Genomic DNA, 24,895 nt, shown 5'->3' on the forward strand with positions numbered 1-24,895 from the left:
AGAACACTTGTTTAGATAAATATCACCTTAATTTGATGGGCAAGCTGTTGCGAATTTCTCACTGCTACTGGAGAATTCTGTAATACAGCCACACTTTTTGTTCTACTCTCAAATATTTTGTCTAGATGTAATATTTATTAAAGAAAATGAAGAGGAGTGGACTTGTTTGTGTCTTGCTGACAATATTCAGGCACTGATGACTATTCAGTAGCTGCTTAGGAAATGTGCTTTCTATTTTAAATCACTAGAGAACAAGCGTTAGCTGGTTGAGGCAGCAGTGAAATAACTTCAATTTAAATGGAAAACAATTTTTGAAATTATTCTGTGCTCAGTTGCAATATTACAAACTTCAGATAAATATTTTGTTAGCTCGAATGAATAAAAATCCTTAAAGCTTGTCAGGTATTTCAAGAAATAAAAAATTCTAGGCTTAAATTCTTGATCAGCCATTATATTTTGATTTGCTTTTATGCTTTAATATTCACTAAAAAATGAAATATTAAACTAAAGAATTGCCGAAAGCATTGGGTTCCTTTGCAGCCCAGGTAAGTTGTATTTGGGCACAGGTGGAGGTTCTCTGCTCGTGCTTTTCAAAAAACTTCATCTTAAAGGGGACAACTCAATCTTTGTACGGGCCTTCGAAGTTAATTGGTGCAGTCCCTGTCAGTATAGTACTCCGCTGAGTTGAAAATATTTAATATGATTATGCTAGATCAGTGGTTCCCAAACTTGTTCCTCCGCTTGTGCAGGGAAAGCCCCTGGTGGGCCGGGCCAGTTCGTTTACCTGCCGCCTTTGCAGGTTTGGCCGATCGCGCTCCCAGTGGCCGCGGCCCGCTGTTCCAGGCCAGTGGGAGCTGCTGGAAACAGCACAGGCCGAGGGACATACTGACTGCCATTTCCAGCAGCTCCCATTGTCCTGGAGCAGCGAACCGCGGACACTGGGAGCAGCAAACTGCGGACACTGGGAGCTGCGATCGGCCAAACCTGCGGACATGGCAGCTAAACAAACCGGCCCGGCCCGCCAGGGGCTTTCACTGCACAAGCGTTGGAACAAGTTTCAGAACCACTGTGCTAGATGTTCAGTGTTCAGGTGTGGACTGCTTTTAAAGGCCTCCATCAGGGGTAATTTTAATCCTGATAAAACTCAAATATCAGTCTTTGGGAGGTAGCCAGTGTACATATAAAACAACCTTTGGAAGGGGTGGTTTGTATTCAGACAAACACACAGCATGTTTGGCTCCTAAATCCTGTGTTTGTGTTTATACTGCTGTGTCAGGAGGGAGGAGGGTGTAAGCAGAATTAGAGAAGCACCTGTTCATACATCTGATGGCTTATAAGAGTGTTCAGTATATCATTGGAGTCAGTTTTTTAAAACTCTTTCTAATACAATTTTTAAAGCAAGTTCTTTCTATTAATTTTTTTTCATTTGAGTATGTAAAGATTTGGGGTAATGTGGAAAATGACGGAAATCTAAAAGCGTTCTTCAAAATATCTTTCCCCAAGGAAAGTGATGGGCGCGGGGAGGAGAATCTCTAAGGAAAAGACCAAGACTTATATTTAATGGATACCTCAATATTGATGTCTTTCTAGTAGACAATCTGGTCAAGCTGTTACCAGTGTAACGATTCTCTAAATTTTTGAAAAACTGGGAAACAAAACTGGTTTGATATGAGAGAAAGCAATTCTCTCAGTTTTCAGTAGAGAGGTTTTATCTCTGAAACTGCCATTTTTGCACCCTCTCAGAAGCAGTGTATTTGTTCTTAGTCCCAGCTTTTCCATCTCCTTTCCTGGAGGTGAAATACTTGGGTATTTTGGGACATTACTTCCGCCATGCTCTGCACTGTTGGCTGTCATCCAGCCATCTCGGTGCAATGATCTAACTGCCTAAACCTTGTTTAACACATTCTCCTTCTATGGTTTTATTTCCTTTCTCTTCTGTTTTTTAAAAACCCATTCCTTTGACTGTGATAATGAGATCTGTAAGCTCTCCGCTTACCAGAAGTAGAAATCCTTTTTCAGAGAGGGGCCTCTGACAGTTGAATTACAAGAACACCCTCACTGAATCAGTGCTGTGGGGTGATGAAAATGAGTTTGCCTGTAATTCTTAATGTTGCTTTTACAAGACCGTATTTTATCTAAAAATGGAATCTTGTGGCACTGCAAATCTTTTTCTTCATGGTTTGTCTGGTTTGTTCTTAAGTACTAACTGCAGTGTTACATTTAAAATAAATTTTCCAATACCAGGGTTGCTTCCTGCAGCCATCACAGGATACTCATGGAGTATCAGCTCCAAAAATTAAACTAAACTTTCTGTAAAATAGATTTGTATAACTTTGAGTTTCTTATAGTTAATGTGGATCTAGCAAATAACTTAGTATTTATCCAGAATGTATGAATGATCTGTGGCTTCTGTCCTGTATTAGGGAAGGTTGGCTCAGGGAACTGCTGGAGTAAGTGTTTTTTTAATTTGAAAATTAATATTACGTATTCTGATGTGCATCATTGTTATAGTTGCTCTTCAGTTAGTTAGTTACTTTTAAATGTTCTCACCTAATTTAATGCCAAAAACTAACTGCAGATTAAATCAGTGAGATTTCATCTGTTCAGCTTTTAGGAAGATGTGATCATAAACCAGCTGATTTCTTTTTAAAATGTGAAATGATTGAATGTGAGACAGAGAAATCTTCATGGAAATATATTTATGCTCTGCTTTTGATAGTCCCTCCTAAATTCTTCATCTTTAAATTAGAGTTTGGATGAGGATGATGCTTAACCTTAGTGTTGATCACCAGAAGTGAATTCTCTAGCTTATAATCTATCCACAATTTTTAAATGTGTTTTTCTGCTTGTATAGTAAAGATCTTAAAATAAGTCAACATTGTTACAAAACTAGCTTTTTAATCTCAGGTTACTGCACTTCAGTTTGCCTTCCTGCTTTTATACTTAGTATAATCCGCTATTATCCTGACACAGCAGGCTTAAAGATCTACTTTATCTGCATTGACACCCTTGTCCGATGTCTCCCTGCATAGTGAAGACAAGTGATGTTTTAAACACACAAAAAGCTCTAAGGGAAGGTGGATGTCAATATCATCCACCTGGAGGAAGGCCACTAGTTAGTCTCATATGGTGCTGGAGGTATGCAGTCTTAAAACCCCTCAAAACTTCTTTGTACAAACAGTTAATACTCCCTCTAAACTGGGAGTACTGGAGGAAAATTGAAATATTTTGTAACTGTAAATCCTTTTCTTTTCCTCAGTACTACTTCTGGTGATTTTTGAGGTCTTACCTCTTCCTCTTCTTGTAATTCCCAATATTTTGTTGTCAATTAAGACTAATAGTAACAGCCTTGTTTGAGTGCTGATAACAAGCTTTTCTTACTACTTTAATTGTTACTATTAGCAGTGCTTTGGAACTTAAGGCATGATGCACATAATGCTAATGTTGAAAACGATGTTTTAACTTTTCACGTTGCAGATTTTAGTGGGTGCTTGCATATTTGTGAACATCATTTTTATTCTTGTGTAAGTGTGACAAGGCTTTCTTTTAAATCTAAATTATATAATCAGAATTGGCTGTTCTCTGCCAATGAAAAAGTTCATGTGTTCTTAGGGTTGCCTGAAATTTGTTCTTAAAGATGAATTTCTCTCAAGTTCTTTTGACCCATTGTGTTAGTCTTAAGTTTATTATATCAGGATTCTAAAAATTAAGGCCTTGATTTTTAGATTTCATTGGGAATTGTGAGGGAATCAGCCCCTTTGAAAAATCAAGCCCTGGTTTTCCTTTTATCTTTGAAGTAACTTGAGGCAATGCAGTATGGGTTGGGAATTTTGACTGAAAGCCAGAATCACCTCTTGCCTTGTTATCCTGCCTCTGACAATGTCTTTTCTTGTGGCCTGGGCAAGTGGCTTAAGCTGTTTGCTCCAGCTATTCTATCTGTAAAATAGGGTTAACCACCACTTACCTCAGAGGGGTGTTGTGAGTATTTATTTTATGCAGTGTCTTGAAGATGTAATGAATGTTCAGTATCTTTTTATAGGTAGTGCTTAATTCTTGTAATGACTTCTATTTAACATGAGAAGCTGCTTTGTCATGTAGTAAATTGATAAAATAGAAGCACCCAATCAAGAACAAGTGATATTGGAAGCATGGAGGTAGAGGGATGCAATCAAATACAGTGCTTATACATACACTTGTAATTGCCAACTACCCCATCTGTCCCTTAAACCATCATTCATTAATTAGGGATTTTTAAGCATTGTGGCAAAGGTGAATCTTGAAAGATTTGCAGAAGAGAGTAATGGACTTACAGATCAGTTCAGGGAGGGCATTCCGTGCACATGAAAACCATAGGGATGTTTGTGTGAGAAGCTGACAAAGGCTGATGCTATTGGAGCACAGAAGGGAACACATCAGACAGTGTCTCCTCTGTGTGAAGTTAAGATTACATTTGATAAAATGTAATTTTTAATATTCCTAAAAATTGCTTCAGAAGTGCTGTAAATGACAGAAATTCAAGTTTTATGGCCAGCCTTATTGATCTGTAGATATAGTAGAACCTCAGAGTTACAAACTGACCAGTCAACCACACACCTCATTTGGAACCATAAGTACACAAACAGGCAGCACCAGAGATAACGACCAAAAAAAAAAAAAAAACAGTTCAACTACTAACAAAAATAAAGGGAAAGTAGCATTTTTGTTCTACATAGTAAAGTTGCAAAGCTGTATTAAGTCAGTGTTCAGTTGTAAACTTTTGAAAGAACAACCATAATGTTTTGTTTGGAGTTACAAACATCTCGGAGTTACAAACAGCCTCCGTTCTTGAGGTGTTCATAACGCTGAGGTTCTACTGTACTACTCAGCATGGCCACGAGAGACCAGATTTGATCCCAGTTTCTTCCCTTGCTGACAGGGAGATGGCTTCAGAGAGGGTAAACTCTTAATTCTTCTGCATGCTGGAGAAGAACTTACATTTTTAGCACTGGCTTATCCTTCACTTTAACATGCTCCACTGGCTGCTTGTGGAGGCAAGTTCTGCCTAATCTTTGACTAAAGGATGGTGTCATATCAGAGCTTTGACGGTGAAGCTCTCTTCAAGCAGGAACTCGTACGTCCTTTCCATAGACACATGGAAGACACATCAGTCTACATCAGTGTTTCGCAGACTTTGAAAGCTGTCAGATTTTTACCAAACCCTCCCCATAATTCCATCATGTGGTATTAAAGGCCCATTACCCATCTTAATGCATACATCTTCCTGCCTTCCTCCTCCTTCCCCACCATGGCTAGTACCTAGTATCTCCTTCCCAATTTTGTGAAACGCTGGTGTAGATCTCCATAATATGATTCTTCCTTTCTTTTCTTACACATTTTTATAAGCAGTGAAATACTTTTAACTGTTGTGGGCATTTAAGTTAGCACCCACTGAAATAATGGGCTGGTTGACACCTCAAACTGTTACTTGATGCTTTCTACAAACTCAGGAAGAGATTGCTGCATTGGTTTCACTCCATGTTTTGAAGGTTTTCTCTGCAACCCTAATAGCTTGACTTCACTTTCTTTCTTTTAAAAAAGCAAGGCTGGAGAACAGTTGAGAGAACTGCCTGTGCCTCCATGACACTAGTCTTTCACACATACATCTTACTATAGATGAAGAGACAAGTAGTGACTTATATGGTTTTTGAAATTGTGTTCATCTCAGGTGTGGATGAATCTTCTCTAAAGCATCATCAGTGTATTATTGTTACTCCTGAGGGCATTCTGCCCCCCCCCCCCCGTCCTCCCAAAAATTCTGCACACAATATTTGAAATTTTTGCAAAAATCTGCAAGTTTTATTTGTCAGTAAATAAATGCGGAGGCTCCAGCATGACAGTGGGGAGCACAGGGCACTGGCTGTACAAAGGTGGGAGATCATCCTGCACTCCCCACCCTTGGAACACAGACTCAATGGTGAGGCTGCACCTGACCCTGACACAGCACAAGGCCTGGGCCTGCCTCAGAAACATCCTGGGGCCCTGCCCCTCTGCACCAGGTGTGGGGCAGGCAGCAATAACCAGGCAGGATCCAATTGTGGAGGGGCTTAGTGTGGGTGGAGAAGATTCTGTGGGACAATCTGGGTGGTGGGGGGATCTAGATGCACTGAGGCTGGGGGTAAGAGGGAGAGGGAGAGGTTCCAGGTGTAGGGACAATGGAACTCTGCAGGGGCTTCCAGGTGAAAATGGTTGGGGCTCAGCAGAGGGGTCTGGGTACTTGGGGAGTGGGGCTTGGTGGGGTGGGGGTCTGGGTGCAACTAGTTGGGGGTCAGTGGCATGGGGGCTCAGAGTGGTGCAGGAGGGTGGGGCTCATCAGGGTGGGAGTTTGAGTGCAGGGAACTCAGTGGGGGGTGGTCTGGGTGCAGGGGTGGGGGTCTGGCTGTGCAGGAGGCTCCAGATGCATGAATTGAGGTTTGGTGGGGTTTGGGTATGGAAGGCTGGGAGTGTACGGGTTGTATGGGGTGAGGCTTGGCTTGGGTGACTGGGTATGGGAGGTCCAGGTGGATGGGAGAGCAGCTCCCCCTACAGTGACCCCTCCCCTTGCAGCTGAGGAGCAATGGGGGCAGGAAGCAGAGGAGGATACTGAGCTTCCTGCAGCTGGGGGAGGTTTCTGAGGGAGGGCCTGACACAGCCCCAGCCACTCCTTGCAGGGGAAGAGGAAGTCCTATCCTCTCCTGCCTCCAGCCCAGCCCAGCCCGGACTAGCAGCTGATCCCGGCTCAGGGTAGGACCCACTTGCTGGGGTGTCCCCAGCCCTGCGGTGATTTACCTCTCCACCGGCTGCTCCAGGTGCCTGAAGTGATGTACCTGCACAGCTAGGGAGTGGTGCGTGACTGCTGTTGCAGCATCCCTTTGCTTCCCTGACAGTCATTTTTCTGCAGGGAAGCAAAGAAATCTGCAGAGGACATGAATTCTGCGCATGCACAATGACGCAGAATTCTCCCAGGAGTAGCTTGTAGTTGTAGTCCAGTCTCAGGAGGCCCTGAGAAATAAGTGAGACTTCTTTCACTTTGGATCACAACTCCTTAAAGGAATGCTCTCAAGTTGATTTTTGTAATGATTGATTGTGAGAAAATTGAATATTTAGAAGAATACACCTTAATATGTTCTGAAACTATTGAAAACCTGAAATATTATGGCTCTTCCTTTTTTGTTTAGAATATCTCTTGTGTGGATCTCAAGGCTTCACCAACTAATTTACTCAGTCTGAACTCCTGCTCTTCTACCCTTTCTTTCTGTATATAGCTACAGCTTGCTTCCTGTTCCATATCAGCTCTATTGTTGATATTGGTAAATGCCCTCTTGCGGGGAGTGTGAAAAGGCATGCACCATCAACAAAAGTGGAACTCAACTGATCACCCAAAAAGTGCTATCACATGCACAAAATTAAAGAAAAATATTTTTTAATTTTCTCTGATAGTAATCTTAGGGGTAACTTAGAACAGTAGGGGCACAATTTTCAGATGGAGTTGTGACCTAGAATGTTGGTGTCCCTTTAGGAACAGGTGTTACTAATAGGATTTATAGCATATGATAGATTAGCATTGCATCTGCTAATCTGTCTGGTGGGTATAATGTAGTGAGACTTTTTATATGTTTCAAAAAGTACAACAGCCACCTAAGACTTCACCAATGTTCAATAGCCCCTAAAAACAGCTGTTCTCAGGAGATGAGATTAGTTTTGTGAGTACCATGTCTTATAACAATTTTAAGAGGTTAACTATCCAGTTCGTGTTTGGCAATCATATGGCAGGCATTAATTATTAACCTTTATACGTTAATATGATTAGCACCATCAATAATACAGTCTAGCTGGATTATTTTACTTCTCATGCATCATCACTAGTAATAAAGATAACTGCAAGCAAAATGATACTGTCAGTACTTTCTGTATTTCTACTGAAGTTTTGAAATTGGGAATTATTCACCTTGCACAATTTTTGTTTTGTTTTTTGTTTTTACTGGCTGGTACCTTAATTTTTTTGTAAAATGAGAAAAAATTGAATAAGTGAGGTGCCGTAAACTTTGCCACACTGCCCGCGCCGCGCCCCCCCCCCCTCCCCCCGGACTATAACCACACACTAAGCCTCTGAAGAGGCTATTGCAGCCTATGCGAAGTAGATTAAAGAATGATGTATTTTAAAATAATGCTGCTAGACTTTTTCACAACTCAGAACTTAAGGTAAATGTCAATCTGTGTATTAGATTGAGCGAAGTATAGTGCACTTTAAATTATTTAGACTTCGTAAATTAAAATTGTTGTGCTAGTATGATTGGACTTAAACAATACATCACTCCTTTCATTAGTGTGTCACTGTTTATTACGACGAGTGAGCTTTATCTTCAGGGCAGAAACATTGTACTGGGGCACTCTTTATTGAGCTTATTTCCCCATTCACAATAATTATTTTGTGTTCGTGTTGGTGTTTGTAAAGTTTTAAATGGCTACAAATTACAGTACGTAGCTGGATATTTTAATGCTCAAATGCTACTACTGCAGCTGTAAAGATAACTTGCCTGTTGCTTATTTTGCAAAAAAACACACAAAGGTAACGTCCCTTTCCTCTGTAGGAGAAATGGCAAGAATCCATTACACCATAGGTGGTGGTTCTTCAGAAGTCTCCAATACCTAAATATATTGCTTGCACATTTTTTTCCTCTTAGTGTTTAAAAAATGCAACTTTGAGGTGCAGCAAGAGTATTGAAATAGTTTCTTGTGATAAGAGGTAAAAGCCTCCATATGTTACATTAATAAGTTACCAATATGGTGTCTTATCTAGCTTCTGAATGTGGGAAAAGGGGTGATGAAGTAACAATGTATGTGGTGCAAGTAACTGAACAAATTAAATGAGGGACTTGGGTCATTTTGAAATTGCAAGTAATAATAAACTACCTTGTCAAGTGTGTATTTTAATGTCTCTTATTTAAAAAAAAAATTAACTCCAAGATACATTTTTGTGAACAAGATTAGGGGGATTTAGTCTTGCAGCAGAAAGGCTCAATTAAGCAGTTCAGCTTATGGAAGGAGATTTTGAATGAGTTCAGTGAAGGTGTGATGAAGTGTGTTGTTCTGGAGGACACAGTAGCACATTCAAGGGAAAGGGAGTTAAGTGTGAGATTGATGGATATCTGTTTGTTTACTCCCCCAAGGTGGTGATTTTGAAAACACAATGTATGTATATGGCTTTTTGTATGACTACAGCATTATTGATTCAGGAGCAAAATTTTTCTAAACCACAGAAATTGAAGAACAATAATGTCTTCCCAGTCAAGCTGACAGCTTCTACATAGCAGTGTAGCCAGTTCAATGCTTTTTTGCATGGCAGTTTGTATTGTATTGGTCAATGTATGGAGAGCAAGGATAACTAATTTCCACACAATGCCCCTTCCAGTTTAATAATCTTAAATTTTGGGGTTAATTGCCTTTAAAGAAAAGTCTAATTTATTTTTGGAGCCTCAAAAAGCTCTGCTGACTTGTTTCTGTATAGAGCCACAGAAATACTTTGTGGTGTTTTATTCAAATTAGCACAAAAGGTATATATTCTCCCCTCCCCTGAGGTTTGATAGTAGCATCAAATTTACTTTGTGAGACTTAGTAAGAAGGGAATGGAAAAGTCACAAGGATGGTTGGCAGGCTGGCTGACTCACCCATAAATCTTAAACCATCTGTTTTGAAGAACCTCTGTATTCTGATGCCCGTGACTGGGTTAGGCTTTTCATTTCCTGAGTGTTAGCCAGGGAGTTCTCAGTCATGTTGGCAGGAGTTAAACGTCCTGTTAATATTTAAACCAAAAAAGGGCCTGCAGAGGAAATGGGAAATGTGGGTTAAACAGTTTCTGGTGGCATTGTGCTAGAAATCAAGTTTGGGATTTGGAGTTGTTTGTAATGTATACTGGCTGACTTTTAACTCTGAATTGAAGGGATGTGTTTAACTCACTATTGTGATGCAATTGTGTTGTAAAACAGGCAGGCATCCACATTTCTTTTTATACATTTAGCTGTGGAGTGCCATGAAATCCTATAGTATTTGCTTAATTGAAGCAGTATGTCTAGAGGTATGTGAGTAAAAATCCGGACTCTTTTTTTTTTTTTGGTACTATCTCGACTATGCCTCACTTGCTAAATATCATTAGCAAGTTGCTTAAATGCCTTGCCTATGTTTGTCTGTTTGTCTAAAATGGGGGCAATAACCTCTATACACTCATACAAGGTAGCTTATTGTTTGTAAAGCACTTTGAGACCTTTGGATGGAAGGTGAAGTGTTCATTAGTACTCTAGATCCTATATTGAGGAAACAACATGCTGAGGTTTTCACTAAGCTCACAAAGTGCTTAAGTAAGGCACTTTTGAGCTTAGATGTACTGTAGATAAGGAAGGTTGAATTCTGCAGGAGTACCTGTCTGAACTGCACAGTGAAAAGTATACTAAAGAGAGATGTGACCCTGAGGCAAAGGCTCCTGTAGAGACCTTGACTCAATGCCTGTGAACCTCAAAAAAGTATGAAGAGATTTGGAAAGCTGCTGTGCTCTTTCATAGGATACATAGGAGGGGTACCCCTATTTAAATGCACATTTTGAGATGCAGGAAGAGAGGCAGGCAGAGAAAGAAGGTAAGGAGGCGTGAAGTTTAGGAGTGTCTTCAATATAAAGAGAAGATTGTTTGACATAGAGAAAAGCTAGAAATGGAACCCAGCTCTTAGTAGAACCAAGTCTTATCTGCTAAGCACATTTTGTATCAAAGATTTCACCTTCTATACATTTTGTATTTTTATCATTACTATCTACATGTATATATTATATTGAATGGTGAAAGGGTCTGTTTCCTTTTTTCCACATCACCTACATAACCGCTTCAATCAAGATTCCCACAAAGAGAATATCTTAAAAATAGTTAAGATTACAGATGGCGACCAGCCACTCACCCCAACCCTTAAAGGTCAGAAAATGTCAAGTTTAGGTATCCTTACAACTCTTAACTCCCCATCTCCCATCATTCACCACTTTTACTGTCAGATTACCCCTCCTGTAAAGAAGTCACATCTCTAATCATTAACAGTAAAAAAAAAAAAAAAAAAATGTACACACCACATTCCTCATGATCACAAAAAACGTTAACTCATATTCAGCAACATTAACACATCTTTAAACATTCATATGCTGGTAAGTTAATGTATGATGTGATGGTTTCTTGTTAGAAAATATAAGGTTGCAATCAAGGTTTCACAGCGTAGAGTGAATCCATTAGGAATGTGGCGTTGTGTAGTATACTTATGTGTCGCAGGTTTGTGAGACCTATAGGAGGATAGGCAGCATCTGTCAGTGAAAGTGGTGCATGTGGGAATTAAGTTTTGTTAAAAGAAATTCCATCAATGGACCCTTCTTATCTTAACTTTTTTAATGAAGACTTTTCTTTGGGGAAAGAAATGCATGTACATATTTTGGAGTGTCTTAACATCTGTAGACTTGTCCACTAAACTAACTATTTAACATATTGGGCTATACTCTCTTCATACTATTACATTTATATATTTAATGGCTATATGGCACTTCATAGTAATGTCCCACTTCAGCTGGTTTACACATCTGCAGTAGTATCCTTCATTGCACACCTTGTTAAGCAATAAGGCACAAGCATGAAGGAAACCCATCTGGTATATCTTTAAAAAGTGCTGAATGTATTCAAATGATACTACCAGGCTCAGTCACTGTAAGGTGAACTTCCTCAACATTATTCTGATCTTAGGATCAGTTTGTCTTTTTTTCCCCCCCAAGACTTTTAAAAGAGAAAAAAACCCCATTATTTCAGTAAATAAATGAATATAATTCCATTGTTTATAGTCGTATAATTTCTGGCATGAGTAGAAGATTGGAACCATGTGCTGTAGCAGGACAGATATGTAGCTAGTCCTTTGCCTGCTGCTATATTAGTCCATACCAGACTTTTTAAAGATAAAGCTGCAGATGGCATCAGCAGGGCCTAGTGATTGGAGTAGGAGACTGGAAGCCAGAAGACCTGGGTTCTATTCTTGATTCTGTCATTAAGCTACTGTGACCTTCAGCAGATCGTTTAACCTGTGGACCTTAGTTCCCCCACCTGTAAAATTAGGACACCACCACTTCATATAGGTGAGGAGTTGTCTGAAAGGTGCAATACCAGAGACTATTTCTGCTGGATGGTAGATATTTCTATATTCTTGACCCAGCTAAAATGGGGCTAAACAATAACTTAAAATTGTTGTAATTAAAGTCTAACTGATCTGTGGCAAAGCTGAAACCTGACCAATTTGACACCCTGTATGCTAAAGAACACTGTTTAGTCAAGTGCCTGTATTGCTCTGAAGTGATTTTCATTGTGAAAATTGCAGTACAAACAACTCCAAGCAGAGAGAGCTGAGCTGCAGAGACAAGATGAGCATTGACTGCTCTGTTCTCAAGACTGGTGTGTAGTTCAGCAGATGAGTCCCTAGTACTGAACTCAGAGTGGAGAATATTCTGAAGTGAAAGAATATTCCAAAGAAAACAGAATGGTGAATATGGGTCAGAAGGATAAGTGTACAGCATAAGGTTCTCAGCAGGTTTTGTCTTAACTGGATTTGAATGGGCTACTAAGCTGAACCAACAGTCTTACAAGGGCTTAACTATGACCCTGGAATCTGAAGGGAGAAAGAGACCTAGTTCCACATTAACACAGCGTCTGGGCTCTGGAACAGTATGACTGGAGATTTTTTTGGTAGGAGCTGACCCAAGTTTCTATTGTAGGTATATTTTGACTGCTGAGGAGAACAGTATATTTGTAAGTAATGGTGTGAGATGTTTTGAACATCTGATATTTGTCTTGATAGATTCTGTGAGCTGTTTAAAGTTCTGAGGTACTTTAGAGTACTTTTTACTATGATAGAAAACTGTAAGAAAACAACAGGATGACCCTATTTAGAGAGTATTAGCACTTTACTTTCACGTCATCTATTTTCCACTTCTTTACTGGTGGATTTGAATCTCTTTGCTTTTTGAGTTGCCTTCACTATACCTTCTCATCGCTGATTGGCAGGGGACTTTGCAATTATCTTTATCTTTCCTCCTGGGAAGGGCTACCTATGAGGTTTTTTTTGTTTGTTTGTTTAAAAAAAGGCAGATTAAATCCCAATAGAATAATATCTGAAGCTGCTATTACAGCATTTGTTTTCTTTTGTGGTGCAGGATCAGTTCTAGTTACCAATTCCTTTTTCAAAAATAAATACCGGTTCTCTTCTTTAGATTTTCATACATGCTATAGATAGCCCTTAAAGGGAGAAGCAAATATGACAGCAGTTTATTAGCTCAAATTTAACAGCCTTGCTAAATGAAAGATTTGCTATAACATATATCTTTCATTTATATAATATAATAAAATATAACTAAACACTGTTCTTAAAATAAGTCTTTTAACAAGTGCTCTAATTTAAGAATTTAGCCCAGCAATAATGTCATGTTTATGAATTGGTTTGGATGTTTATGCTATTGAAGTATTTTAAAAAGGTTAATTTATTGATTTAATCTGCTTATAAAATTGAGCTTATGTTCCACTCTTTTATGTTGGCTCTAAAATTTTGACACAGCCATATACCTTGTTCCCCCCAGCTAAATGTAAATTTCATTAGAATTGCTACTGTGCCTCTGCAATTTTACATTAGTGCCTAGTTACTAACACGTTAAAAGAAACTCAGCTTGGGGGTAACTATGAATTTTTAGGCCAGAACGCTAAAGGAAAATGATAGTTTTGTTTAGAAAAATATTTCTATTAAAGGCCAAGTATTATAAACTTAGAAGATATTTAAATGGTTTGAGTAACATCTTGGAACGAAATTGCCTTTTGTGGGAAGTTCATGGTGGTTCAGGGATGGTGTTTTAGCTCTGTCTGTTCTAGACTGTTTACCGAGAGTCTCCTCCTAGGATGCAGCAGCCAGAGGCATATATGATAGCCAATAACTCAGGATCTATACTAGGAAAACCAGCTATTGCAGAAAATGGCTGTCAGCAGCAGGTTCTCCAACTCATTAAACTGTGTAATTGATACTGTAGACAGAATGAAACTGTTTTAACACTGATATAGAAAGTGTGAATGAGCTCTTAGTTCATTATCCTAGTAGACAACCGTTCATTGCTGTTCTAAAACAATTGCCAGATTTTCTTTTGGAATCAAGGGCTTTGTGTTTTCTGAACATCACTACAATGTCTATACACTGATTTTAACAGTATATAAGAAGTTATATCTATTGTCATTTTCAGAGTTCAGGAATCCGAAGGTTTGATTTGCTGAAAAAGGTAATGATGGCCACAAAGGTAGCAATTAAAAGCAAGACAGTGTCCGTTGATGATACATGCATATTTTATGCATAATCTGTTACGGCCATACAGTAGAGGAACAGAGGAATCAAATTTGTAATCAAATGTATATGACTGGCAAACAATGAACAGCAGCAGTGTGGACAATACTAAATATGGAAGATCAAGGCAGCTTCTAAAATATCTCATTTGCTTTCCACAAGTTTATTTTCTTTTGGGCAGTTCTAATCAATCCTGAAGTAATTTAGTTGAACTCCTAAAGCAGGTATAAGTCATCGTAGCCACAGATATTTTTGGGGTGAATTTTTGTATGAAACAGTATCTAGAATACATCTCAAAACAGAGAAATGGTGTTACCTAGCTATTTGTATTAAGTTGAACTTGTTTTGTTTAGTCCTCTGTAGTGGCTAACCCCACCCCAATTATGTACTACATTAAAAGCATTACAGTGAGTGGGGCTCTGTGACAAGCGTGAGAACAAATGTAATTGTATAAAATGAAACATTTAAATATATTTCATCTAATTTCTGTAATTTCATGTCATTTCTTTCATATTTGCTTTTCAGTTACGTGTCAGGATAAACAAAGTATATTCACAGTAGAAATTGCACATAACATTACAAATACACCTCTACTTCAATATAACGTGACCCAATATAACACGAATTCAGAAAAACGCGGTAAAGCAGCACTCTGGTGGATCAAAGCAAGTTCGATATAACGCGGTTTCACCAATAACGCAGTAAGATTTTTTTTTTTGGCTCCCGAGGACAGCATTATATCCAGGTAGAGGTGTATCTATTCCAGTATGACTCGAATATCTAGCAAGAGAAAACTCTAAATGAGGTTCCCCAACAGATACTTCAGAATAATCTCTCCAGGGCTTCTCACCCAAATCTACTGTCCCTTTGGTTTCTTCTGCTTCATAGGGACCTGAGCAATCCCTGTTTACTCAGCTATCCAGACAGTATTCCTCACAATCACCAAATTTCAGGAAACTTTATTGTATTATCCTATTCCTGGTTTCTCAGTTTGTTACTCCAGTCTATAAATATTAGAGACATCTTTATCTTTTCTTTGATTAAAAACAAATCTTTCACTGATACTTTTACACAGAATTTCACCCCAAGGGAAAAGGGTTTATCACAATTAGTGTTGTAAAAAATCAGCATTTCGCTCATGGAGTATGACAGCTTGTACAAAGTGCAACCAAGAAGATATTTTTATGGTAGGAAAAATGCAATAGGACCTGAGGGAAAGGAGAGGAAACAGTCCTACACATATTTTATTAATCATGGGCATAAAGAACGAAACAGTAGATATGAAGGGTTGTGACTGTACCTTGTTCTGAATAGATTTGAGAAATGTTGACCCACTGAAGCTGACTTTACCAGTCGTTGTTAAATTCTGGGTTGAATTCTAGCTATGTTGAAAGGACATTCTGCTCCATTAATTTATCAAACTTAAATTTAATTTAATTTATTTTATTTTTTAATAAATCCTCGTGTGTCTGTATTTCAGATTTCTGATTGTCTCAGAGGTGGCAGTGAAGCCCACCTTTAGCACAGGAAGATGAGTGAACTTGACCAGTTACGCCAGGAGGCTGAGCAACTGAAAAATCAAATCAGAGTATGTATTAAATCAAATCAGTGTGTGTATTTAGGTTGATGCAAGTGATATTTATGCCAGTTGTGTCCTTTTTAGGAACAGGATGGGAGATGGACAAAAATGACTTGTTTATTAGGCTGAAACTTTCACAACATATTTCAGAAGTTAACGTATGGGGTATGATTTATAAATGTAAGCACAGACAACTCCATAGAAAGTTGCTTTTAGCCATTCCAATTTCCAGTAAGCTTTTTGATTGAGTCACACAGAATAATATAAGAGCATATAGATTATATTTAAAAGTATTTCTGTATCGTACACCAGTCCTTAAGGCCAGTATGTTTCTCTTGACACTTTAAGCTATCCAAATCTCTAATGCATCAGGTTTGAGTATCTGATATTTTTATGAAGCCTTCAGATAGATAATATCTCGGTTTAGTATTTTGGACCAGTAGAGTCTAGTACTAAACAAATTATAATTCATCGCTCGCCATGAAGTTTATCATGAATAAACTTCTTCACAACCCTCCTCAGAAAGTAGTTTAAAAAGATTGGCTGAAGTACATCATTATATTTTATTTACTGTCTAGATTTTATTTCCTGCTTATGCTCAAAGGTTTACACAAGCAGTAAAACTAGGTCATGTTGTTTCATTGGGGTTAAGTTATAGATCACAGTAAATATACTCTGGTTCTTTCTGACTTGCTGGCACATCTACTCACCATGAATATGCTGAGTGAAATAAAGAAGTGTTTTAATATTTCCAAAAAAGGATTATTGTCAAATGGACATCTTGTAGGTTTCTTTCAAAAGGATTTTATGAAACTTAATATGATCAAAATTATTCCCATTGTCTTTTAATTCTTTGGAAACAACACTAGCACATATGAAGCGGAAAGAGAAACTGATTATATAAATTGAGTGAAACTGATCAGTTTAATTTCAGTTTGTGTAAGCTGACAAGTACAAAAAATAGCTTAAATTAAACTAGATTTTGTATTTTTTGAGGGGTTTTTAAATATTCCAAAGTAGTTGTTGTGATCCAGTGGGCATTGGTTTATTGCTCAAAATACATTCTGTCTTTCCAGCTCAGAAGTAAAGTGAGGCATAATAGCCAAGTTATAGTACTTACACTAGCAAGACTTAATAGGTGTAGTTGTGGGAGAGACATCACTTCTGCTTCCTGCAGGTTGTGCTTGTCAACAGCTGTTGTCATTGTGGAAAGGTGCGTCTTTAAAAACCTTGACAGCCCCCAATTTTTTTTAGGCCCCAAAATAATGGCTCTAATGCCAGGCAGGATTCAGACCCAAACCAACAAAAGTAATGAAAATGTCTGGACCCCAATTCTACCTAATTCAAGTAAAATGTAGGTTCCTTGACACTGGTGATGTATAGTTTTTTCCCAGACAAACTCTCTGGTTGTATTTCCTTTTGACCCTTACCACCCCCATTTGTTCCACCCAAGCCGCACTACTTATTGTTTGCACTGCATCCTCCTTCCACTTGAATCTCCTGCAACCCCTTGCACCTTGATCACTTTTTCCTGAGCCAGTGTGCTAGGTCTTCACCCTCTCTGAGACCTCTCATGGAAGCACTTTGTGGAGATTTATATCCTAAACTCTTTATGGTTCACAGTGTGCATAGAAAAGTAGTACTAACAGGACACATGCTGAAGTTTTCCTCTCACTAGCTTTTTGTTGCATTCCATCCCGAACCCTCCCCCTTCTGTCTATATTGCCCTTGTTAGATTGTAAACTCTCTGTGACAGGGACCATATTCCGCACCTACTTAAACACCTCTGTAACTGAGTTCATGATACTGCTATGGCTTTGTGTAACTTGCTGCTATTGCATGACTCTGTGATTTGTAAACTGAGTAACTTCTTTAAAAAGTGTGAAAAGATGCCTTTTTAATTACTTATGCAGTTAAAAATGAATATAAGAACAGTAAAATGAAACCCCAATCTTCAAGTGATTTTAATATAATTTGAAATGTTATTGGGTTGGTGATTTGTACACCAGTCTTCACATCTGTGCTATTTGGGATAGCAAGGCTGCTAAATCAGAAAACTGGCATTCATGTAGAAATATACAGACGCAAGCACAACTTGACTTCACTGCCAAACACTGGTTTTAAGTGAGCCGATATGGTCACTTTTCTTTCACATTATAAACTCCTTCCTTTCAGCCCCACACCTCTTTTTAATTTAAAATGAGGGAGCAGTTATTTTTAACATCACTTTTGTAAAGGAGAAGAAATTCCAATCCCTGACCCTATCCTAAGTCTCTCTCAGCCGTTTTTGAACTGTGCTCAAGACTTACAACCACATAAAGAGGGACAGTTTTGTGGAGCCTCCTTGTTAAAAGGGCAACAGTTCATCACTGTAAAGTATACAACCTGTATATTGTTAAACTATGCTGGTAAAGAACACAGTTTTTTGAAAGGATTTGGGTGCTTTACGTACAATAGTTTTGGCCAAACAACTTTAGATCATCAAATCAGAGCATCGCTGCTCATGGGAATAGAAGTCTCTACACATGATGCATTACATATTCAACAGTTCCTCAGTTATGTTGTCAGTGAGAATCCCAGAGTAGGTACTCATGCATGCCAGATGGATTTTTGGAATAGCAGTGTTGGCAGCTGTGCATATGCCTTTGGCGTCCTCATGCTCTTGTGCAAGAGCATAAAGGATGGGGAGTGGCTGCGACTCTCTCACTTTCCTCTTACTGCCTATGGCAACAAGACAAGTGAGTGTCTGACATCCTATTCTTTTCAGAGATCCTAAGCCAGTTAACTGAAGGATATTCCTTTATTTAAAAAAAAAAAAAGTCCAGCAGTGACCACACCACACCCTGCCGTACAGCAAGGCAAGACACTTCACACCAGCTTGCCACATTCCATGGTGGAATCAAACCCTCAGGGTTTGAAACCTGCCATCCTGTGACAGATGGATCCCATCAAGGAGGGTCACAGCAAATGTCTCTTCTGCCAAGGGGAGAGGCACATCCCAGTCAGGTGCTCTATGTGGAAGTCCTTTTCCGCTGGCACCTGCAAGCTCAGTTCAAGCTACACGTGTTAGTGATTCTTGCATGTTACTGCAGACCCAGAGGTGACAGTGATGACCCCAGCAAGACCACACAAACCAGTGTTGGCCAGCACTCCCTCAAGCACACATCACACTCTGGGATTGAACTGTGGAAGGAAGGTGGGTGAAGAGGACTCCAATAGGTGGTGTCAGCAGCATCACTGCTGACCATCTCAGCGTCAGTGAAGTCTGCTGCACGCCAGACCATGGCACTGACTACCCCAGGGCTGATGGACTCACGTGTACTGAGTGCCTCAATGCTGGTACCTCAGGCATTAAAGCAGGTACCTATGCCTCTCACAAATGAGACACCAACTCATGTAGCTGAACCAAGCTTACACATAGCTCCAAGACCAAAAGGGAGTTCCAGAGAGGGACATGAAACAGACTAATCTAAGGACAAATCCCCCAAGCAGTCCAGCAGAGTGAGAGACCTGGCACTGGTGCCTGTGATGGAGGTGAGCAAAGACCTGAGAGACGACTTGGAGGAATCCATGTCTCTGAAGACGTTCCTGGTATGACAGATGTGACCTGCTCCATAGCACCTCTTGGTGCTGCCTTTTGAAGAGGAGGTATTCTCCTTCTTGCCATTGCTGACTTCTTCCTTCTTGCCTAATGACATCATGGATGACTAGGCCACACTGCAACTGGATGTGAGTGCATAGAAGCAGGAAATGACAGGGAGGCAACAATGACCCTGGCCTCCACCCAAGGAATCCTCTTCGGGGCAGTGACACCAGTCCCCATGCAGAAAGCCTTCAAGGACCTCCTGTCTCATATTGCAGAGACCCTGCACATTGGGACTGTGTTCATATATGAACAGTCTCGTGAGCTGTTTAATATTGTGAGCATGACACCACCAGCCAGGATCACCCTCCCAATTAATGAAGAAATCCTGGAATCGGCCAAAGGACTATGGTAATCTCCAGCCACTCTTCCTCTCTCCCCCAAGCAAGTGGAGAAGAGGTATCCGTCCCACCCCCCTGAGGGTTTTGAGCACTTCTGAACCCACCTGAAATAGCTCTTTGAGAAAATCATTTATTCAGCAGTCAGAGAACCTTCTCCTGCCTGAGACCTCACAATAATCCTCCAGAGGCTCATTGAGTCTCCCTTGGAGTCTCTCGCAGAATTTTCCTTTCACCAGCACACACTGAAGACTGTTTTCCTAGTGGCTATCACTTCAGCCAGAAGAGTGCATGCACTTCAGTCACTTATGCCCAAACCCTCATATGATATTCCAGAGGGACAAGGTGGTGCAAAGACCTCACCTGAAGTTCATTCCTAAGGTGGTCTCAGAATTTCATCTAAATCAGTCAACCTTACTGTTGTCTTCCTGAAGCCATGTTTTAGCACTGGAAAAAGAGAATTTGCACATGCTAGACTTTGGTTTGTTACATGGATGGGGCAACAGTCTGAACTAACCTGTTAATCTAGCCATAGCAGGGCATTCTAAAGGTCAGGTGATTTCATCACCAAGAATATCAAAATGGAGGACAGTGTATTTCTCCCACCAAACATCAAGGTTCACTCCGCCAGAAGATAAGTAACATGCCCTAACTGTTCCATGTACGTGCCAATATTGGAAATCTGTAAGGCGGCAACGTGGAGTAACCCTGTGACATTTGCCAATCACTATGCCTTGGATTCAGCTGCTATATCGGATGATACATTCAGGAGAGAAATACGTCAATCGCTGCTCAGTTGGTACAGCTAAGACTCCTCAATCTCACCATCATGAGAGGATGCTGATTGCAGTTGGATCCACACTGATGCACACTCAAAGAAAGAATGGTTCTTTGAGATGGTATCAGTATGGATTTCATTATTCCCCTTCATCCCCACTTTGCAGAGTCCTCATCTACCATGGGCTTCAAATTGAGAGGTAACTGAGGGAATGTCATGGCTGTTCTATCCTTTGTCTTTGGGACATGCCAGTTCAAAAAATTCTGATCTTGCACACAAAGCATATGCACATCTACAGTAGGTTCACACTGACAACATCTAGAAGATCCCCAGTATTGCTGTGGAATAAGTAACTGTTCTTTGCAGGGTGTGATCAGTAGAACCTTTTCATAAACAGAATTTGAGAGCAGAAAATGAATGTGAAACCTTGTGTTGTACTGGGTAAAAGTTCCCCTTTATTTAGAAAAGTGGAATATATTGTATTGCACCATGAAAATATGCAAGTATCCTGTGATTATAGTATAGACTTCATGGCAGCACAAATATAAACAGACATGGATTTATTAGAATGACAGAGTTCACTTATTTCCCTGTAGTTTTTGTTTAATATTGTCTTCAAGTGACTAAGAGCAGAACCGTGGATATGTATTTAAGGTTAAATGCTGTTATGATCTAATTTAAACATGTCCTTGTGTGTGCGTGCACGCGCTTTTGAAGAAAGTTCAAATAGAGTAAAGAACCGTCTCAAATTGTTGCCAAATTGCATGGATACAGTTACAGAAATTTAAAGATGGAAAAGATGTACTCGTTTAATTTCCTTGGGGCTGATTTCAGGATTGTTCCTTAGGTTACATTTTCTCGTACTATGTCTGTTCTAGTTTTAAGTCTCCAGCAGTGGGGCTTCCAACCCTTCCTTTGGATGTTCCACAGTCCAATAGCTCTTGCTGACAAGCAGTTCATATTTGGCCAACATTTCTTTTTCTTAATTTCATTACTTAATTGTAATTCCCTGCACCTTCCTACACTTATCTTCATCCAGGGTATTTACACCTTTCAGATAACTGTAGAATGTTATATCCCCTTCCCTTTTTAGCTAAGCTACACGTAGCCAGTATTCTTTCTTTATAAATCAGTCCCTGGTCAATTTTGTTTGAACTCCTACCAATTTCTCAATATTACTAGTAGTGCAGTGCCCAGAACTGAATGCTGCAGTCCAGTATGATTGCGGTAGAGCCATGTAGGAAGAGAATTATGTGACTAATGCTTCTGAATAGACTGCCCAAATTTGCTTGAGCAGCCTTTGCTTCTAATCTAAGTCCTTTGGCTGGTAAATGAAACTTATTCCAGTTTTGTATAACCTGCATATTTAATTAATGTGCTGTTTACTTCCTCTTCCAGATCATTAATTAAAATGGTAAACGCCACCATTTCTTACTAGTATGTGCTTGGAAGTATTTTCAGTGAGAAGCCTAAGCAATCATAAATTTTCAGAACATGAATAAAATAGCTGAGTCTCTTTTTGAGTTGACTCCATCCTTATAAATGACCATTGTAGAACAACTCACAAGTTATCCAGACTTGTGTGTACATAACTAGCTTAAGAAATTAATGTCATGTCTTCCTGTCTTCATTAATTTTAAACTTCTTTAAACAGAACAAAAGTTTGGCGCCAATAAAGAGACTTCCTGCATTTTTTTTTTAAGTATCTGCTTGTGGTTTTTTTTTTTTTTTTTTTTTTTTAAAGGTATGGAGCATTAAACTAAAGCATTGACTAAAGTATTTGTTGGCCAGGTGAAGAGCAATGTACTTTCAGGCTATTTTAGTTTGTTTTTTTTATTCTGAAGTATTTTCTAGCTCTATGTAACAAATTGTTTTAGGTTCCTTAAACAGAGTTGGAAATATATATTGTGTATAGCCCCTATTTAAGGCACCTGTGGAGTCCAAGTTCCCTCTGTACTTTGCATTCTGGATCTTGACCATCCATTATAAGATGCACAGAATGTCAGCAGTAAGTACTCAGGGATAACACACTACACCAGAAATCACATTCTGAAACTTGCTGCTAAGCATTCCTTCCTACCCTTGCCCACTAAATGCTAGAATTATATTCTCAGTAAATAAAGGTTCTAGCAAGAATACTAGACACACATTGGTAACAAAATCTGGCTTGATAGGTTCCTCTTCCAATTTCACTCCTTGGGGTGATCATAATTGCAAGATTTTCCCAAATCTGGTAGTTTTGCTGCCGAGTAACTTTTGCAGAATAGAACAGGAGTACTTGTGGTACCTTAAAGACTAACAAATTTATTTTAGCATGAGCTTTCGTGAGCTGCAGCTCACTTCTTCGGATGCATAGAATGGATAAATGGTTCAACACATAGTAAGCTGTCTGATGCATTGTCTCTAATTTTCCCTTGTTACAGGATGCCAGAAAAGCATGTGCAGATGCCACTCTGGCCCAGGTAAGCACTCATTTCAGACACTCACATTTTAATTGCAAAAATTATATAAGGAAAATGTAAATACAAAAAGTTGTGTGCGTAAATTATGAACAATATCTTAATTCTTCCTATAGTCTTTTTTTCTTGGCAACATTAGCTTCCTTTCACTCTTTGCATGGTGTGATATATATTTTTTTTTTGATTACGCACAGATCCTACTGCTTATGCATGGCCAACTACTGCCAGTAATAGGATCAAGTAGTACTTTCCTGGGTAGGTCACTGAGTTCCTTTCCCTGATTTTTTTTATACAAGTATTATACAGATAGATCTATAATTTGAAGGACCCTCACATTGGAGCAACCTGGAAGGCCATTTATACAGAAGCCTTTGCCAGGAGCTATTGTTCCAGATGTGTTTTAAATCAGATTTTACCTTTCACCACCCAGTTTAATCCCTTTTGCTTCAACTGAGAGTAATAATCCTGTGTTTGATGTCAGTTTGTTGCCATGGAAGTGAGTAATGCTACAAATGCAGTACTACAACTTCAGCTCTGTAGCATCAAGCAAGAGAGAGGCAGTGAGCAAGAGGCCTTCTTTGAGCATTTAAATTACTTGGGAAATTTGTATATGTGGCAAAGAGAGTTGCCCATAAATGTAAAATGGGCTAAGTTTAATATCTAAAATATTTCCCATGTGCAAAAGTCTGTAAAAAGCTACTGTATTTATTCTAGGGAGGGTCATTGTGTAGGAATTTGAAATCTGGCCTGATCTGTTAGTTTGAACATTAATTTGTTCTAGCAGTTTTCAAAATGAAGCAGAGTTCTTTACTCAAATGCTTTGCTAAATAATTTTTTTAGGTGGAGACAGGACAAGTATGCAGACGTTATCTGTAAAATGGAGTTGTAAACTGTTTTGGATTCACTGTAATGTGTGTTCGTTTATTCAGTATATTACTGGAAATGCGCTATATGCTATTTTTTTAGCCAGTGCTTTGCTCCAGGCCAGAGAAACTATTTATATAAAATGTAATAGTATAATGACAGTGTATTGATTTCTTCCTCACTTTGCTATTCACTTACTCATTCCAGAATACACTCTTATCCTTTAAAAGTTAGATAAAATATTATTATAATTTGAAAATCTTCTGTTCAAAAGGCAGTTTATGCTAGATCTAAATTGGGAGTTTATCTTCAAAATGTTAGGTGCAGTTAAAGCCTCAAATACAAACACCCCACCTTCTCTTTTAAAAACAGAAAGCTGTGTTATTCTGTAGAATGCATCTCTGTTGTGGGTGGCAGGGGGAACCCTCTGCCACAAGATTGTAGTAATCTTAAAGCTAGAGGCTTCAGAAGATAGAAACTGAACATAATCCTGCCCAGGTTTCTGAGAGTTTCTAATGCATGCAGTTTCCCACTGGGCCTGGATAACATGCATGTTCTTCCAGAGGAATATTGTGCAATTATATTTAGCTAGGGCTTTGCCTACAATGCTCAGATAAAGAGCTGGGCCTGGGGAAGAATGGTAAATAAGAGAAGAACCAAGCAAATACTGCGTAGGACTAACACATTTCTTAGTCAATTTGTTTGTATAAATCAGTGAACATGTTCAAAATGTGTGCATTGCATCATTTTGGTTTTCTGCAATAGACTACTCTAAGTGTTTCTGTATTAATGAAATATCTGAATATTCTGTGAGTAAGATAAATGCAGAATCTAAGG

At 39.1% G+C, this 24,895-nt stretch overlaps 2 protein-coding genes across 8 annotated transcripts in view; one reads left to right on the forward strand and one right to left on the reverse strand.

Annotated features, from left to right (window-relative positions):
• CALML6 (calmodulin like 6) overlaps window positions 1-24,895 on the reverse strand; it is a 178,455-nt gene that overhangs the window by 86,448 nt on the left and 67,112 nt on the right. The window contains exon 3 of one of the 7 annotated variants that reach the window (XM_044995878.1): window positions 9,684-9,835. The exons of the other annotated variants lie outside the window; for them this stretch is intronic. The gene's annotated coding sequence lies outside the window, so the exon portion shown is untranslated. The remainder of the gene's footprint in view (window positions 1-9,683; window positions 9,836-24,895) is intronic. 7 annotated transcript variants of the gene reach the window in all.
• Window positions 1-24,895, forward strand: part of GNB1 (G protein subunit beta 1) — an 80,932-nt gene that overhangs the window by 26,457 nt on the left and 29,580 nt on the right. Inside the window, exons 2-3 of the mRNA XM_044995875.1 lie at window positions 15,878-15,985; window positions 23,159-23,197. Of these exons, the coding sequence (XP_044851810.1) occupies window positions 15,929-15,985; window positions 23,159-23,197 (96 nt within the window). The 5' untranslated portion in view covers window positions 15,878-15,928. The remainder of the gene's footprint in view (window positions 1-15,877; window positions 15,986-23,158; window positions 23,198-24,895) is intronic.

Source organism: Mauremys mutica, chromosome 21 (assembly GCF_020497125.1).
Source record: "Mauremys mutica isolate MM-2020 ecotype Southern chromosome 21, ASM2049712v1, whole genome shotgun sequence".
In the NCBI taxonomy this organism is placed as follows: domain Eukaryota; kingdom Metazoa; phylum Chordata; order Testudines; family Geoemydidae; genus Mauremys; species Mauremys mutica.